At 40.9% G+C, this 18921-nt stretch overlaps 1 protein-coding gene across 6 annotated transcripts in view; it reads right to left on the bottom strand.

Annotated features, from left to right (window-relative positions):
- The window catches only part of TMEM132B (transmembrane protein 132B), a 1306862-nt gene that overhangs the window by 16825 nt on the left and 1271116 nt on the right, over positions 1-18921 (bottom strand). For 5 of the 6 annotated variants that reach the window (XM_050747883.1, XM_050747885.1, XM_050747886.1 and 2 more), the window contains one exon: positions 904-1109. In XM_050747883.1, coding sequence (XP_050603840.1) covers positions 904-1109 — 206 coding nt within the window. Of the gene's footprint in view, positions 1-903; positions 1110-1415; positions 3726-18921 lie in introns of those variants that run through there. The other variant, XM_050747889.1, reaches the window with a different exon arrangement.

The following is an 18921-nucleotide window of genomic DNA, read 5'->3' as shown; positions in this document are numbered from 1 at the left end:
TGGAGTGCAGTAGCGTGATCTCGACTCACTGCAAGCTCCGCCTCCCGGGTTCACGCCATTATCCTGCCTCAGTCTCCCGAGTAGCTGGGACTATAGACGCCTGCCACCTCGCCCGGCTAATTTTTTTGTATTTTTAGTAGAGATGGGGTTTCACCGTGTTAGCCAGGATGGTCTTGATCTCCTGACCTCGTGATCCGCCCGCCTCGGCCTCCCAAAGTGCTGGGATTACAGGCGAGAGTCATCTTTAGAACTGTCTACTATAGTATGTATCCATTCACTGAGTTCTTGGGACAACCCTTCAGTAATGTTATCATCCCTAATTGATAGATGAGGAAACTGAGAAAGAGATAGGTTAAATCACACGTCCAACATCACACAGGTACAAGTTGTAAAGCTGGGGTTAAAATTCAGGCAGCAAAATGAAGAGTCTTACCCGGTGTGGGGAGAGGGCGGAACAACTCAGGCAGCCTTATCCCACAGCCCACAGTCTTAACCACTGTACTGTGCTCCATGGAGGAAGGCTGACATTTACAAGCAGGGGAACTGAGAGTGAATAACATAGGAATGAACAATAGAGAAGTGAGTGGGGAATGGAAAATAGCTATGTCCTAAATGCCACATCTTGTGGTAGGTGCTTGTTACGTATTGCATTCATTTTACTGAATCCTAGCAACTACTCTATGAGGTTGTTACTATATTATTACGATTATCTTCATTAAAATTTCCTCATGTCAAGTTGCTAGTAAGTACTCAAGTCAGATCCATCTGAACCCAAAACCCAGACACGCTTCCCACCGCGGATGTTGCTTCCCAAGGGCTTGAGTCCCTGAGGGCCAATTTGCCTCCCACAAAGATCTGGGCCCCAGGACAATCAGATCCAAAGTCTTCTCTTTGATTCCTCACCTTCTGTTGGCAGCAACCGGGATCCTCCAGCCCTTGATCTGGCTCAGCTCAGTGTCTGAGATCTCAATCTGCAGGGGGAGTCTGGGCGCCCAGACAGTGACCTCGAACTGGGAGGTGAAATGCTGGTGGGTGAAGTTCACAATTGTGTCCACTTTGCTTTTCATTTCCTTCCCGTTCACAAAAATGGAATCACAGTTGTTGGAAACCTTTGGGGAGGAGGTAGAACTTTGAGATGCATCAGGAGGAAAAGCACAAGCAAATACTAACAACACTGAAAGTTCATGAACTGCAGCAGCTCTGATTTATTAGACACCAAAACAACCCGATGAACAGAACTTGTACAAAAGGTAATTTGTAGGCACTAATTAGTGACAAATACTGACAAATAGACTACAGGAAAACTATTTTGTATTACAAAATACTGACAAGTAAAACCATTAACATAATTTAATGGAGTTATATAACCTCTGTTGCCTTTTGTGTGTATGTGTCAGTGTTTTTCTTTATCTTACCTTTTTTATGTACTCAAACGATCACTAATCAAACCCCAGATGCCTCATAGTTCACTCCTGCACCATATCTGAAGATGCATAAAAGGTTTTTATGTTACTGAAAAAGCACATTATTCAAGTCACACTGAGGATCTCTGAAAAATCAGGAGAGCTTTGCACTAGATTAAAATCCTGGTAGGCAACATAGTTGTGAAATGCATTAGAAACATGGATATAATTATTTTTGCCCCATTCAGCTATAATTTTGTAGAATGAATGTGGCATTTCACCATGGTCTTTTGACTCAGCACTTGGGGGTGGCCTCTCTAATGTGCATGCTTCAGTAGGTTGAGCATTAGACCATTTAAGTCCCCATTTTACTTCACATTTTCAGGATAAGCAAATAAATTGTTGCTGACTTTCTCTCCTGGACAATCAGGGAAATGTATTTATGTATCTAGGTGGAGAGAAGAAAGAGGGATCATAAATCATTTCATGAGCAGAGGACAGAAAATAAAAAGTAGTGTGCAACCTTTGCATTCATACTGCTGAGGGGCAGTGTCAAGCCTGGGCTGCTGGCAGGGCCCCCACCTCAACCAGTGGAGCCACCACAGCCCCACTTTTGCAAGCCAGAAACTAGGACTTACTCTTGTTGCTTCTCTTCCTCACTTGAATCTGTAACTACAACTCAGGCCTCCCTTCTGAGCCCGAAATACACACGTCCAACTGTCTATTTGACATGGTCAAGTGAATGGCTCAAGAACAATGTCAGAAGTGCCCACTTCCAAACTTAAAGAGTGAACTTCCAAGTTGTTTGAGATAAATTACCACCTTCCCTCCCTCCCAGAAAAATGGCACCAATATGAATGTGCTTCCTTGGAAATGGAGAAATCAGCCTTTTACCACCCAATAGCTCTACACTGCAGCTCGCCATGGAAACCAAGGAGAAAATGGCTAATGGGACACTTAAGACTCACCCTGCATCCTCAGTCACAGGGATGGATCCTTGTCACTTCCACTTCTCAACACCAATGATGTCTTTAGGAATCCTTAAGTATAATTAATGTAGGCTACTCATTGGGAGATCTGCTGAAATCGTTGAGACTTTGACTTGATAATCCTAGTCCACAAAGCAATGAACAAGGATTGCTGGAGAGTTACTGGAGTCTGGCTAAGTTCATTTCTGGAGCTCCTTTCCTATCCTGTCAGAACTTAGCAGTCTAAAATCTTTTTCCCTCCAGGCCTAAGATAGCAGTGGATAGAGCTACCATTAGGCTGATAGCTAATATGTCTCTCATGCCCAAAATTCCAGGGGGAGCTGAATATGGCATTTCTTTAACTTTTCAAATTAAAAAAAAGAATCTACTTCTATCCCTCTTTTTGCTTTATTTTATAAAATGAGAGAGAAGAACAACAATGAAGCAAGCAAATGAGCTGTATTTTAGAGCACGTTTGAGGCAGTTAAATCTGCTTCATTGTGCCCAGTTCTGTAAATAATCAGAACAAGATTTCCATTTAGAGCAGAAAACGGAATGGAGGATCATGTTCTTATTTTTAATAGATGTTGACACAATGCTGAGCCTGACTGCCATCCATTCAGGTACTCAAGATGTGGAAGCCCCATTATAGAGAAATATCTGCCTTCCCAAGGAAGCACTGCACTAGGAGAAGGTGAAGGCTCAGTAAGACCTCTAATTTCCCCTGAACTCACTGCCTGTTCTGCCTGTGGCATGCAGACTACCTCAAGAGAATGAAGTCCCCCCAACCCTGCTCAGAAAAAAAGAGATTGAGGTCCCCTATGACTTAGAAACCTGCAGTGGATACATTGGGGAGTTCTGCTCTCACTTCTCCCTAGCTCAGGTGGTTATCACTTATTGCTAGAATTTTCTCAGTCCAACATTCCATAGTGCAGACCTCAACCCTCCTGCATTTATGTAAAATTATGGTTCTCCCTTGTTTACTGCTACCCAACTACCCCCAATCACACTTCAAATCACTCTGAATCACATCCCACTGGAGAGAACACACCGGTTTTGGAAACTGTGAAGCTGTTTCTATGTTAAGAAGGAATAAATAATGTAATTGTCTGCATCCTTTCAGAGCACTACAGACTTAAACCTGCCCCATCTTTTAGGAAGTGATGTAGAGCCCATATGGAAAAAATTAATTAATTAAAAACATAACAAAGTAAGAGGGCTTAGCAGTTCTTTATGTTGACTATCTTTTGAGTTTTTTCTCCTGCGATATGCATACCCTTAAAAAAGTGTATGCCCTCCATTTTAAGTAATTCAATTAAAACAGCACAAATAAGGCTAATCATATTGAGTACTAAGACTTGAGGTATCTAACAATGTACAAAGGATATATTAGATATACAGAAACCAGAGTTTCTCACTCCATGGTCTCACCAATTACAGATGACCATCAGTATTTGTGGATTCCATATTTGCAAACTCATCTACTCCCTAAAAGTTATTTGTAACCCCAGAGTCAGTACTTGCAGTGCCTTTTTGGTCATTTGTGGAATTGCACAGAGAGGGGAAAATTTTGAACCACCTGCCATGCACGCATCCCCAATTGAGGTCAAGCAAGTACTCGCTCTGCCGTCTTGTCTCAGCTCTCATACGAAGACCAGAGCACGGACAATACAGAGGGCAGTGGAGCGCGGTGTCGGAAGCTTCAGCTTGGGCGCTGGATGCAGCGGGACAGAATCTGAATGCCTGCTCTGGCACCTGTCAGTGAGGCAGCCTCAGATAAGTCAACTAACACTTCCAAACTTCAATATTTCCTTTGTAATAGAAGATTATAGACTATTCGAAATGTGTGTGTGTGTGTCTCTATTTCTCCTACAAGCAAAGGTTCAGTACTCACTAATTCAGTGTTCACAGGGATTTTATAACTATCTCAAATGATGAGAACAAGACAGCTCACACTTGTACAGGACCTCATCGCCGCCACACTCTCCTTTCAACGCAGTAAGTCCCATGGTGACGCCACAAGGTGGGTGTCATGAGCCTCATTTTACCTGTACTGAATCCAGCGTAAAGAAAGGTACTGCCTCTTGCACAGCATTTTGCATATATCAACACTGACTGCTGACTGCTGGCCCAGGGCTGTCTCCTCTGCTTGATTACCTCTGTCCTCTCCAGGGACGTCTTGTGCTACGCCAGATACAATCCAAATGCCTTACAGGGGCCTACCAGGCCCCAGTGCCTTGGACCTGCTTCCTTCTCTGGCCTCACCTTGCATGCCCTCCCTACCTGGCACAGGTCCTTCTTCATGGGTCTTCACTGCTTCCCTGAGCTCTCCTAGGCTTAGCCCCCTCCCAAGGCCATGCCATGGTCTTCCCAGGAATGTGATCTGATGTCCTTCATAACTGGTTTTCTACTGCCCAGTCAACTATGCACCAGCACCTCTGCCCGACACACATACATTTTCCTCTTTTCTAATATTAAAAAGGTTTTCTTCAGGAAATCCACCGCCCTCCATTCACCACAGGCCTCCCTAACTCCATCATTAAACCTCCATCCTCTTTGCCAGTGATTAGTTTAGGGGAAAGCACGTGCTATTACTCTGGCCAATGAGCTGTGAGAAGGCTACTAGGGCTTCTGGGAAACATCTCCTTGATCAAAGAGACTCACCGAAAGTGGTGCCTCCTCCTCCCACCGGATGTTGTCGCGTGGGAACTGACGACAGGAACTGCTGCAGGGATCCCAGAGCCCTGAGGGAGCCAGCCGTGGGCCAGGCTAACCCTGGGAGCTAAGGAACCTGGGCCCTTGATGACCTAGAGGAGCCGCTGGAGCAGCCCACCTGGACCCCCCGACTTTGAGGCGTTTTATCAGGTGATTATTGTTCTTGTGGCTAAAGCCAAATTGGTCTATGTGGTTTTGTTACTTTTCACCAAAAGGATTATAAATGACATAGGACTGCATCTCAAATGCCACCCCTCAGAATGCATTCCCTGAGTCACTCCTAATTTAAACTTGGTACCCGCCTCTGGTCACTATTTTCCTGTATCTAACTTGCTGTGTGTGCTACTGTGTACACTAAATGTACAACATGCTCCATTACTTAGACTCTTCATATTGCTGATATCATGTCACTTACACTGTATTAATCGCACCAGATTGCTCTGTTATATAATGTACTCCTTCACAATAATTACCACTCTCCTAATGCTCCTGGTTGTTTCTTATGTATCTTCCCCACCTGATGGTAATCTGCTTCATACCATGAACCTTTCTCCTTTTCCCTGCTGTCTCTGCTAACAGCACAGTGCTGGGCACATAGAAGTTATTCAATAAATAGATGCTGAGTGTGTGAATGAATATGTCACAGCTGTTTCCTCTGAGACCCATTCATTTCTGTACACCACCACCAGTAGTGAGTGTATCTGTAAGAAGGCAAAGAAGGTGACTTACACAAGGTTATCATGGTAATGGCATTAAGAAAAATGCAAGTGATTTCATATATTATGAGAGAAGACCAGAAGGAACAAAGCTGATAAATGTGAGGCCTTGGATTCCCAGTAGTCAATTTGGCCTTTTAACTGAGAATTAAGATCTCTGTGTATGAGATACGTGTGTGTTTTATTGGCAGGGGAAGGAGGGATGTGGGGAGATGACAGGAAGACATAGCAAAATAAAGATCAGAGTCAGATTCCCATCACTCATCTAAATGATACCTTCAGGGCTCTCTAAGCCCCAAGAGGAACATCGAAAACCAAATGCTGTCAATCCTAATTTAAGAAGAGCTGAGGACAGGAACATGGAGATTGAAAACAGATGATTTGTGTCATGTTAATCTATCAGCATGTGTGAGATGGCCTGTAAATGTCATCCTGGGAAAGTTGCCTTTAGAGGTTAATATTTTTACTGTCAAATTACACTTCTGCAACTACATTGCTTTATAATAAAAGAGGCTAAAAGGGGCTCTCCAGATGTGAATATGTTTCCTTTGGGTATCTTGTAAGACACAACATTTACTTCATGTTCTATTTTTAAAAGAAGCAAGAATTTAATCTGTGCATCAGCCACCCTCTGTGTTTGCCACACTGTTGACCCATCTGCCTGCACTGATGGGAGGCTGACTGTGCACTGGGCTTCCCTCATGACCCCTCTCCCAACCCGAGACATGAGCTGCTATGTTAGAAGAAAAAAAATGCTACAGAATCGGGTAGTATGTTTCTCACAAACTTACAAACAATGCTGAAATTCTATATTAAAATAGGGAAAAGAATCAAAACTATGTAGCGAAAACCCTTTGATATTCACTTATCATCTGAATCAAACACTTTGTATGTATTACTGAGTTTAATGAAGCGTACCATGTCTGAGGCACAGTATGTACTCAAAAATATTTATTTTACCTTGAGTTTTTAATTAATAATAAATGCCAAAGGAATAATAATATCTATCATGTATTAAGTTCTTACTATGAACCCTGCATTGTTTTCAAAATTTTATGTAGAATTATACCCATTCACCTCTCCAAATACTCTGCACATTACATTTTTGTCCCTATATTATGGAGGGTAGACTGAGGCCAAGGAGAGGCTGCTAGTTAAGGGATCACAGCTAGTGAAAGGCAGAGCATCGTTTCCCACTTAGTCTCTCTGTGCCCGAGGCCTCCTCAGCACTGTGTTATGGCTTCAGTGCAACCCAGGCAAGGAAGACATGGCCCTTCCTCCAGAGGACCACAGGCTGATTGGGCAAGGCAAGACCTAAATACACACATCAGTACTTTTTATCAACCAGATTGAGTTGTAATTTATGTGGAATACAGTGTATCCGTTTAAATGATAAAGTTCAATGAGTTTGGCAGTGTCCACCCATGAAAACACTACACAGAACATTCTGTCACCCCAAAAACAGATCCTAATGCGTGTTTTCAGTCCATGGCTCCTTCTTCTCCCGGCCCCAGGCAACCACTGATGTGCTTTTCACCACCACAGACTGGTTTCCATTTTCTAGAATTTTATAAAAATGGAATCACGATATGCACTCTTTATGTCTGGTTTTTTTCACAAGTATGATGATTCTGAGAGTCATCCTTATTATTACATGTGTCAGTGGTTACCCTGGGCTCTTTTCCCTGGTTGCTTTCAGCCACAATGATGGAGGAGTTTCTACAGCAGTTTTTTGTTGTTGTTGTTGTTGCTGTTTTTGTTGTTGTTTTATTTTGAGACAGAATCTCACTCTGTCGCCCAGGCTGGCGTGCCGTGGAGCAATCTCAGCTCACTGCAACCTCCACCTCCCAGATTCAAGCAATTCTCCTGCCTCAGCCTCCTGAGTAGCTGGGATTAGAGGCGCACGCCACCAAGCCCAGCTAATTTTTGTATTTTTAGTAGAGACGAGGTTTCACCATGTTGGTCAGGCTGGTCTCGAACTCCTGACCTTGTGATCCAGCCACCTCAGCCTCCCACGGTGCTGGGATGACAGGTGTGAGCCGCCGTGCCCAGCCTCTCCAGCAGTTTAATTTGCCCACTTTATTGCTGCAAATGCAGGTGTCCTCAGGACAAAGGCCACCAAATCAGGAAAATTCGCTGTTCTGGTCATTTTCTCCAAGTTTGACTCCCCTCCAAAATACTCTTGCTTTTGTTCACTCTTCAGAGATTTTTATTTTTTAATTTTATCCTGAGTTCATGGTTGTCATCTATGGAAGGACTGTCTGTTCTCAGGACTAATCTCAGGACTGTGGAACGTACCACAAAACAATATTTAATTAGTACTTTTCACATTCCTTCGAGTAAACCCCCATGTCCAGGGGAAGCTTAGAGGGAAGTTCAGTGCCACAGATTGAGGTCCAGAGACCTGGGTCCTCACCTCAACCCTTCCCTTCAACACTTCTGAGCAAGTTGCTCCCCAATCTCTGAGGCTCAGATTCTGCATCTGTGAACCTTAAGGAACCTAAACTTTCCAGCTCTGACATTCTGTTGTTTGGAAGGGTTAGAAACCAAGCTCAGAGTTTCAGTATATTTTGTTACAATGTAACCTTTCTCTGCCTGAGATCCTTCATCTATAAAACAGGAATGAACATCCATTCATTCAATAAATATTTATTTACTATTGACTAAGACTCAAGAATTGTCCTAGGTGCTGAGAGTAGAGCAATGAGGAATAGAGTTCCTGTTCTTATGAAACTGATAGTCTAATTAGGGGAGACAGACAAATTAAACAACCATGTAGATATATAATATAATACCAGGCAGTGAAACAGGCTTGAAAGAAAAAATAAAGCACGGAAGAGAATGGACAGTGATGATAGAGTATGTTATTTTAATTAGAAGAGGAAAGAAAGGGCCCTTTGGAGAAGTAACATTTGAATAGAGACCTGACTGAAGTGAGGAACGGGGTCATGGGGACATGCAGAAGATCACTCAAACCAGAGGAAACAAGAAGTATGAAGGCCCTGAGACAGGAATGTTCCTGCCATATTTAAAGGCCAATAAAAAGGGGAAAATAGCTGAAAGCGAATGAGCAAAGATCAGGGAAACGAGATCAGAGAAGAAGGCAAGGGTTTGGATTTTACTCCTGTAAGTGTAATGAGATGTTTGGAGCAAGAAAGTGGCTTGAGCTAACAAAATTAACAGGATACCTTTGGCAGGTAGGGAGACCATTCAGGGGCTTACTCAACCCATCCAACAGAAATGTGAAGGTGGCTTCAATCACAGTGGTAGTGACAGAGGTGATGAGATGGGATTTGATATTGAAATGGATTTTGAATGCGAATGAGAGGGAAAAGTCACACAGGGTTTCTGAGTTTTTGACCAACCAAAAGAATGCAGTTCCTAACCCTGTGATAGGAGAAGGCAGCACAAGATGTGTATTTAGGGAAGAGAGAAAGAACCCAGACTTCAGTTTTGAAAATGTTGAATTCAAAATGCTCATTAGAAATATGAATGAAAATGTTAAGAAGTTGGATACATGAGTTTAGAGGTCAGGGAGAGAGGTTCAGAGTTCAAGCTGTGAAAGGAAAATAATCCTAGGGACCCCAAAATCACTAAGCTAAAGGGAAAGGTCAAGCTGGGAACTACGTAGGGCAAACCTGCCTCCCATTCTATTCAAAGTCACCCCTCTGCTCACTGAGATAAATGCGTATCTGATTGCCTCCTTCGGAAAGGCTAATTAGAAACTCAAAAGAAGGCAACAATTTTTCTCTTATCTACCTATGACCTGGAAGTCCCCTACCCGCTTCAAGTTGTCCCCTGACTTTGCTTCCAGTTATCCTCCCTTTCTGAACCAAACCAATGTTCATCTTACATATATCGATTGATGTCTCATGTCTCCCTAAAATGTATAAAACCAAGCTGTGCCCTACCACCTTGGGCACATGTCATCAGGACCTCCTGAGTGTGTGTCATGGGCATGTGTCCCTAACCTTGGCAAAACAAACTTTCTAAATTGACTGGGATTTGTCTCAGATATTCAGGGTTCAGAAAGCTAAAGAAATAAGTTCAGATCTCTCATCCTCTCTCTATGTTGAGTATCCTCCGATCCCCTCTATATGTTGAGTTCATTCTTAGTTTTTGTATATTTAAAGCAGCCTGGATTATTCTCTGATAAAAATCAGAGACAAAAATCAAGACAGCCAGGTCCCCAGTTTCAACTCAGAAATGTAGAGCACCGAAAAGCATTTCTCCCCCCGTTATCAAACTACAAATTAATATTTTTAATTAAGTTTGAGAACTGTGGCTGCAGGGTAACAAACTAACCTGCATTCTGGAGAAAGACATGATCCTGCAGGGAGAAATATGTATTAAGCATTTGCTTCCCTGGGGTAGACATTGCTGAATGCCACATAAGCTGATAAGGATTCAAGTAAAACTTTTAGATACATTTCTATGGAACAAATGTGGACTATTGTGAGAGTGTAAAGACCCTGGGGACTGTAAATACAGGGGAGTTTGCACCCTCTTGAAGGTCCTAAGAATCTCACCAGACACTTAGACAGAAGATGTGAGATAATCTCGAGACAGCTTCCCTCATGATCCTGGCTGCAGAGAGAAACGGCAGTCAGTGCTAACTCTCTGCAGTTTCATCTCTTCTATTTTCGCTATGGGACAAAAGTCTTAGTCTTCAGGCAGAAGTATAATAAAAACTGTCAATCAGGATACTGTGGAAACTCATTGCATCTAAAGGAAAGGAAAAGAAACAGCTCTACCCTGAGGGAGGGATGAGAATACATGCTAGACACACTACAGCTTGAAGAGGGGTAGGAGGAGCACCTTGGAAAGCCATACACTAGAGGCTAAGTGCTACAGTGTCTACCAAGCCTAATGCTTAATCGGAACCTCAGAGAATTTGGCCCTGGTCCTCCACTAGGCTAAGAAGCACCAAGTAAAAATAATAGGGAATACAATTAGGAGAGCTACAAGAAACAGATTCTCTCTTGGGCACATTGGAAACACTCAAAGTCAAGAAGGAAGCAGACACTGAGAAAATAACCTCTGGAAAATCGCTCACATTCTAAGTGCAAGGAATCGCTAAAGGAATTTCAAGCCCACAGTGCACTGAGGGTAACCAAAATAGCAACCAAACCTGGGGAAGAGGAAAGCAAGATGGTGAAATAGAAGGCTCCATCGACCATCCCTACCACAAGGACACCAATTTAGCAACTATCTACACACCAAAAAAGCACCTTCATGGGAACCAAAACTCAGGTGAGCACTAACAGTACCTGGCTTTAACTTAATATCACTGAAAGAGGCACTGAAGAGGTAGAAAAAGGAATCTCGAATTACCACCACCACCCACACCCCACTCCCAGCAGTGGCAGTGTGGTGCAGAGAGCATTTCAGTGCTCTGGGGAAGGAAGAGCACAGCAATTGTGAGGCATTGAATTCACTGCCACCCTGTTATAGCAGAAAGAGAAACCAGACCAAATTTGTTGACACCCACCTACAGAGGGAGCATTTAAAGCAGCCCTAACTTGTTAATGATCACCATTCTAACTGACATGAGATGGTATCTCAGGATACAACAGATGCTGAAGAGGATGTGGAGAAACAGCAATGCTTTTACACTGTTGGTGGGAGTGTAAAATAGTTCAACCATTGTGGAAGACAGTGTGGCAGTTCCTCAAGGATCTAGGACCAGAAATGCCATTTGACCCAGCAATCCCATTACTGGATATATACCTAAAGGATTATAAATCATTCTGCTATAAAGACACATGCACACGTATGTTTACTGTGGCACTGTTCACAATAGCAAAGACTTGGAACCAACCCAAATGTCCATTAGTGATAGACTGGATAAAGAAAATGTGGCACATATACACCATGGAATACTATGCAGCCATAAAAAAGGATGAGTTTGTATCCATTGCAGGGACATGGAGGAAGGTGGAAACGATCATTCTCAGCAAACTAACACAGGAACAGAAAACCAAACACTGCATGTTCTCACTCATAAGTGGGAGTTGAGCAATGAGAATACATGGACACAGAGAGGGGAACATCACACACTGGGCCTGTTGGAGGTGGGTGGCTAACGGAGGGATAGCATTAGGAGGAGAAATACCTAATGTAGATGACAAGTTGATGGGTGCAGCAAGCCAACATGGCATATGTATACCTATGTAACAAACCTGCACATTCTGCACATGTACCCCAGAGCTTAAAGAATGAATGAATGAATAAATAAAACCAGCCCTAGGTAGAAAGGAATCTCCAATCCCAGCAGTCCAAACTTGAATTTCTGCAATCCTTAACCACTGTGGGCTAAAGTGCTCTGTGTTCCTAAATAAACTTGAAAGGCAGTCTAGTCCACAAAGATTACAACACCTAGGCAAGTCCTAGTGCTGAACTGGGCCCAGGGCCAGTGGACCTGGGGGCACATGACCTACTGAGACACCAGCTTGGGCAGCTAAGGGAGTGCTGGCATCACCCTTCCCTCACCCCAGGCTGTACAGCTTACAGTACCACAAAAGACCCCTTCCCTCCACTTGAGGAGAGAAGGAAGAATGGGAAGAACTTTGTCTTGTATCTTGGATAGCAACTCAGACACAACAGAATAGGGCACAGATCAGCGTCCTGAGGCCTCTTTTCCATGCCCTAGCTCCCAGATAACATTACTAGACATACCCTGGGCCAGAAGGGAACCCACTGCCTTGAAGGAAAGGACCCAGTCCTGGCAGCATTTATTACCTACTAGCTGAAGAATCCTTGGGTCCTGAAAAACCAGCAGCAATATCCTGGTAGTACATCAAGGGCCATGGGTAAGCCTCTGAGATTTGCTGGCTTCAGGTGAAACTCAGCACATTCCCAGCTGTGATGGTTACAGGACAAGACTCCTGCTTAAAAAAAGCAGAGGGAAAAGTACAGAATTTCTCTTGCACCTTAGGTGGCAGCTTGGCCACACATGGGTAGAGCACCAAGTGGGCTCTTGGGGCCCCCAATTAGAAGACTTGCTCTTGGATGGCATTTCTGGGCCTCCTATGGGCCAGAGGGGAGCCCACTGCCCTGCAGGGTGAGCCTCAGGCCAGGTAACCTTCACTACAAGCTGACTGAAGAGATCTTGGACCTTAAGAGCACATGGGCAGTAGTCTGGCAGTACTCTCTGTGGGCCTGTGGCGGTGGTGGCCCCAGGGTGAGGCTTCTTTGCATTTGGAAATGGGAAGGAAGAGTGGGAAGGACTGCGTCTAGTGCTGTGAGTGTCATCTCAGCCACAGTGCAGTAGAACACCAGGTAGACTTCTAAGGTTTTCGAATCTAGTCCCTGGATCCCAGACAGCACCTCTGGACCTACCCAGGACCTGAGGAAACTCACCATCCTGAAGGAAAGGGCAGCAACCTGGCTGACTTTGTCACCTTCTGATTGTAGATCCCCAGGGCCTTGAGCAAACATAACTGGTAGCCAGGGAGTGGTTACAGCAGGCCTTGGATGAGACCCAGTGCTGTGCTGGCTTCAGGTCTGGCCCAGCAGAGTCATAGTGGGAGTGGCCACAGGGGTGCTTATGTCACTCCACTCCCAGCTTCAGGTGGCTCAGAACAGAGAGAGAGAGACTCCATTTGTTTGGAAGAAAGGAAGGGAAAAGAACAAGAATCTCTGCCTAATAAACCAGAGAATTCTCCCATATCTTAACTAAGACCATCATGGGGGTACCACTATGAGTCTGCAAGAAACATAGCATTACTGGGCTTGGGGTCCCCCTTAAAGCAGAAACAGCTTAGATCACAACACCTAAGTCCTTTTGAATACCTGGAAAGCCTTCCCAAAAAGAACAGGTACAAACATGTCCAGGTACTAAAGACTATAATAAATACCTAACTCTTCAATGCCCAGACACATTTAAACATCTACAAGTATCAAGACAATCCACGAAAATCACCAAATGAACTAAATGAAGCACAAGAGACCAATCCTGGAAAAACAGAGATATGTGACCATTCAGACACAGAATTCAAAATAGCTGTCTTGAGGAAACTCAAAGAAATTCAAGATAACACAGAGAAGGAATTCAGAATTCTATCAGATAAATTTAACAAAGAGATTGAAATAAAAATAAGCAGAAATTCTGGAGCCGAAAAATACAATTGACATACTGAAGAATGCACTCGAGTTACTAATTAGCAGAATTGACCAAGGAGATTCAAGAAAGAATCAGTGAGCTTGAAGACAAGTTATTCGAAAATATATCTCCAGAGGATACAAAATTTAAAAAAAGAATAAAAATCAAGGAAGCACACCTACAAGATCTATTTTCTTGTAGCACACCTACAAGAAAATAGCCTCAAAAGGACAAATCTGAGAGTTATTGGCTTCGAAGAAGAGGCAGAGAAAGAGACAGGTAGAAACTTTATTTAGTGGGATAATAACAGAGAACTTCTCCAACCTACAAAAAAGTCACTACCCAAGCACAAGAAGGTTATAGAACACCAAGAAGATTTAACCCAAAGAAGATTACTACAAGGCATTTAATAATCAAACTCTCCAATATCAAGGATAAAGAATAGATCCTAAAAATAGCAAGAGAAAAGAAACAAATAACATATAATGGAGCTTCAATACATCTAGCAGCAGAATTTTCAGTAAAAACCTTAAAGGCCAGAAGAGAGTGGCATGACCTATTTAAAGTGCTGAAGGAGGAAAAAAAATATCCTTGGCCAAAATATCCTTCAAACATAAAGGAAAAATAAAGACTTTCCCAGACAAGCAAAAGCTGAGGGATTTCATCATCAGGCCTGTCTTATAAGAAATGCTAAAGGGACTATTTCAATCAGAAAGAAAGGACATTAATGGGCAATAAGTAATTACCTGAAGGTACAAAACTCACTAGTAATAGTAAGTACACAGAAAAATACAGAATATTATAACACTGTAACTGGGATGGGTAATCTACTTTTATCCTAAGTAGAGAGACTTAATAATGAACCAATCAAAAATAATAACTGTAACAACTCTTCAGGATATAGACAGTACAACAAAATATAAACAGAAACAACAAAAAGTTTTAAAGTGGGGGGATTAAGTTAATGTGTAGAGTTTTTATTAGTTTTCTTTTTGCTTATTTGTTTATGCAAACCATGTTAAGTTGTTATCAGTTTAAAATAATGGGTTATAAGACAGCATTTGCAAGCTGCATGGTAATCTCAAACCAAAAAACATGTAACAAGCATAAAATATAAAAAAGCAAGAAAGTAAACTGTATCACCAAAAAAAAAAAAAAATCACCTTCACAAGAAAGAAATGAGAAGGAAAGAAAGAAGGAAGACAAGAGTACAAAAAAACAGAAAACTAGTAACAAAATGGAAGGAGTAAGTCCTTACTCAATAATAACATTGAATGTAAACTGATTAAACTCTTGAGTAAAAAAACAGAGTGGCTAAATGGATAGAAAAAGAAAGGCCCATTGATGTGTTGCCTACAAGAAACACATTTCACCTATAAAAACACACACATAGACTGAAAATAAAGGGATGAAAAAAGATATTCCATGCCTATGGAAACCAAAAAAGAACAGGAGTGGCTGCACTTATATCCGACAAATTGACTTCAAGACAAAACTCTAAGAAGAGACAAAGAAGGACACTATATAATGATAAATGAGTTAATTCAGCAAAATAATATAACAGTTTTAACTAAATATGCTCCCAACACTGGACTACTCAGATATATAAAGCAAATATTATTAGAACTAAAGAGAGAAACTCTAATACAATAATAGCTGGACACTCCAACATCCCACTTTCAACATTGGACAGACCTTTCAGACAGAAAATCAACAAAGAAACATTGGACTTAATCTGCACTATAGACCAAATGGATCTAATAGATATTTACAGAACATTTTATCCAAAGCCTACAGAATACACATTCTTTTCCTGAGCACGTGGATTATTCTCAAGGACAGACAATATGTTAGGTCACAAAACAAGTCTTAAAACACTTTTAAAAATTTGAAATAATATTAAGCATCTTCTCAGACCACAATGGAATAAAACTAGAAATCAGTAACAAGAGGAATTTTGGAAACTATGCAAATACATGGAAATTAAACAACATGCTCCTGAATGACCACCAGTGGGTCAATGAACAAATTAAGAAAAGAAATTGAAAAATTTCTTAAAACTAATGTTAATGGAAACACAACATAAGAAAACCTAAGGGATACAGCAAAAGAAATGCTAAGGGAAGTATATAGCTGTAAGTGCCTACATCAAAAATGAAGAAAAACTTCAAATAAACAATTTAATGATTCATCTTAAAGAACCAGAAAAGCAACAGCAAACCAAACCCAAAGTTAGCAGAAGAAAAGAAATAAAGATTGGAGCAGAAATAAATGAATTTAAATTAAATAAAACAATACAAAAGATCAATGAAACAAAAAGTTGTTTTTTTAAGAATGAGATCATGTCTTTTGTGTGAACATGGATGAATCTGCAGGCCATTATCCTTACCAAACTAACGCAAGAAGAGAAAGCCAAACACCACGTTCTCACTTATAAGTAGCAGCTAAATGATGAGAACTCATGTACACAAAAAGGGAACAACAAACAGTGGGGCCTAATTGAGGATGGAGGATGGGAGGAGGAAGAGGAGCAGAAAAACATATTGCGTACTAGGCTTAGTACCTGGGTGAAAAAATAATCTATACAATAAGCACCCATGATACAAGTTTACCTATATAACAAACCTGCACATATATCCCTGAACCTAAAATAAAATTTTTCTAAAATTGGTTTTTTGAAAAGTTAAACAAAATTGACAAACTTTTAGCCAGAATAACTAAGAAAAAAGAGATAAGATCCAAATAAACAAAATCAGAGATGAAAAAAGAGACATTACAACTGATACTGCAGAAATTCAAAGGATTATTAGTGGCTACCATAAGCAACTATACATAAATAAATTGGAAACTCTAGAAGAAACGGACAAATTCCTAGACACATTTAACCCACCAAGATTGAATCATGAAGAAATCCAAAACCTGAACAGACCAATAACAAGTAATGAGATCCAATCTGTAATAAAAAGTCTCCCAATAAAGAAAAGCCTGGGCCCTGAGGGCCTTACTGCTAAATTCTACCAAGTATTTAAAGAAGAATTAATACCAATCCTATTCAAACTATTCCAAAAAATGGAGGAGGAGGGAATACTTCCAAATTCATTCTACAAGGCCAGTATTTCCCTGATACCAAAACCAGACAAAGACATCAGAAAAAGGAAACTACAGGCCAATACCTCTGGTGAATGCTAATGCAAAAATCCTCAACAAAATACTAGCAAACTGAATTCAACAATACATTAGAAAGACGATTCATCATGACCAAGTGGGATTTATCCCTGGGATGCAAGGATGGTTCAACATATGCAAATGAATTAATGTGATACATCATGTCAACAGAATGAAGGATAAAAACCATATAATCATTTCAATTGATGCTGAAAAAGCATTTGATAAAGTTCAATGTCTCTTCATGATAAAAACCTTCAAAAACCTGAGTATAGAAGGAACATACCTCAACATAATAAAAGTCATATACCACAGACCCACAGTTAGTATTATACTGATTAGGGAAAAACTGAAAGCCTTTCCTCTGAGATCTGGAATATGACAGGGATGCCCACTTTTACCACTGTTATTCAGCATAGTACTGGACGTCCTAGCTAAAGCAATCAGACAAGGGAAAGAAATAAAGAGTATCCAAATTGGAAAGGAGAGGTTAAATTATCCTTGGTTGCAGATTATATGATCTTATATTTGGAAAAACTTGAAGACTCCACTAAAAAACTATTAGAACTGATGAACAAATCCAGTAACACTGCAGCATACAAAATCAACATACAAAAATCAGTAGCATTTCTATATGTCAACAATGAACAATCTGAAAAAGAAATTTAAAAAATAATCCCATTTACAATAGCAATAAATAAAATTAAATTCCTAGGAATTAACCAAAGAAGTAAACGATCTCTATACTGAAAACTATGAAATACTGATGAAAGAAATTAAAGGGGATAGCAAAAAATGGAAAGATACTCTATGTTCATGGGCTGGAAGTATTGTTAAAATGTGCATAATACCCAAAGCAATCTACAGATTAAATGCAATCCCTATCAAAATACCAATGACATTCTTCACAGAAATGAAAAAAAAATCCTAGAATTTATGTGGAACCACAAAAGACCCAGAATAGCCACAGCTATCCTAAGCAAAGAGAGCAAAACTGAAGGAATCACATTACCTGACTTTAAATTATACTACAGAGCTATAGCAGCCAAAACAGCATGGTACTGGCATAAAAACAGACACATAGACCAATGGAACAGAATAGAGGACCAGAAACAAATCCACACACCTACGGTGAACTCACTTCCAACAAACGTGCCAAGAACATACGATGGGGAAAAAACAATCTCTTCAATAAATGGTGCTGGGAAAACTGGATATCCATATGTAGAGAAATGAAACTAAACCTCTATATCTTACCATATACAAAAATCAAATCAAAATGGATTAAAGACTTAAATCTAAGACCTCAAACTATGAAACTACTACAAGAAAACATTAGGGAATCTCTCCAGAACACTGGTCTGGGCAAAAACTTCTTGAATATTATCCCGCAAGCATAGGCAACTAAAGCAAAAATGTGCAAATGGGATCACGTCAAGTTAAGAGGCTTCTGCATGTCAAAGGAAACAATCCACAAAGTAAAGAGACAACCCACAGAATGGGATAAAAATATTTGCAAACTATTCATCTGACAAAGGATTAATAGCCAAAATATATAAGGAGCTCAAACAACTTAATAGGAAAAAAAAATCAAATAATTCAATCAAAACATGAACAAAAGATTTGAATAGACATTTCTCAAAAGAAGACATACAAATGGCAAACAGGCATATGAAAAGGGGCTCAACGTCACTGATCATCAGAGAAACGCAAATCAAAACGACAATGAGATATTATCTCACCCCAGTTAAAATGACTTTTATCCAAAAGACAGGCAATAACGACTGCTAGCAAGGATAGAGAGAAAAGGGAACCCTTGTACACTGCTGATAGGAATGTAAATTAGTACA

This window comes from Macaca thibetana, chromosome 11 (genome assembly GCF_024542745.1).
Source record: "Macaca thibetana thibetana isolate TM-01 chromosome 11, ASM2454274v1, whole genome shotgun sequence".
Taxonomy (NCBI): Eukaryota; Metazoa; Chordata; class Mammalia; order Primates; family Cercopithecidae; genus Macaca; species Macaca thibetana.
Note: the sequence above shows the minus strand (reverse complement) of the source record. Positions and strands in the feature narration are given on the sequence as shown.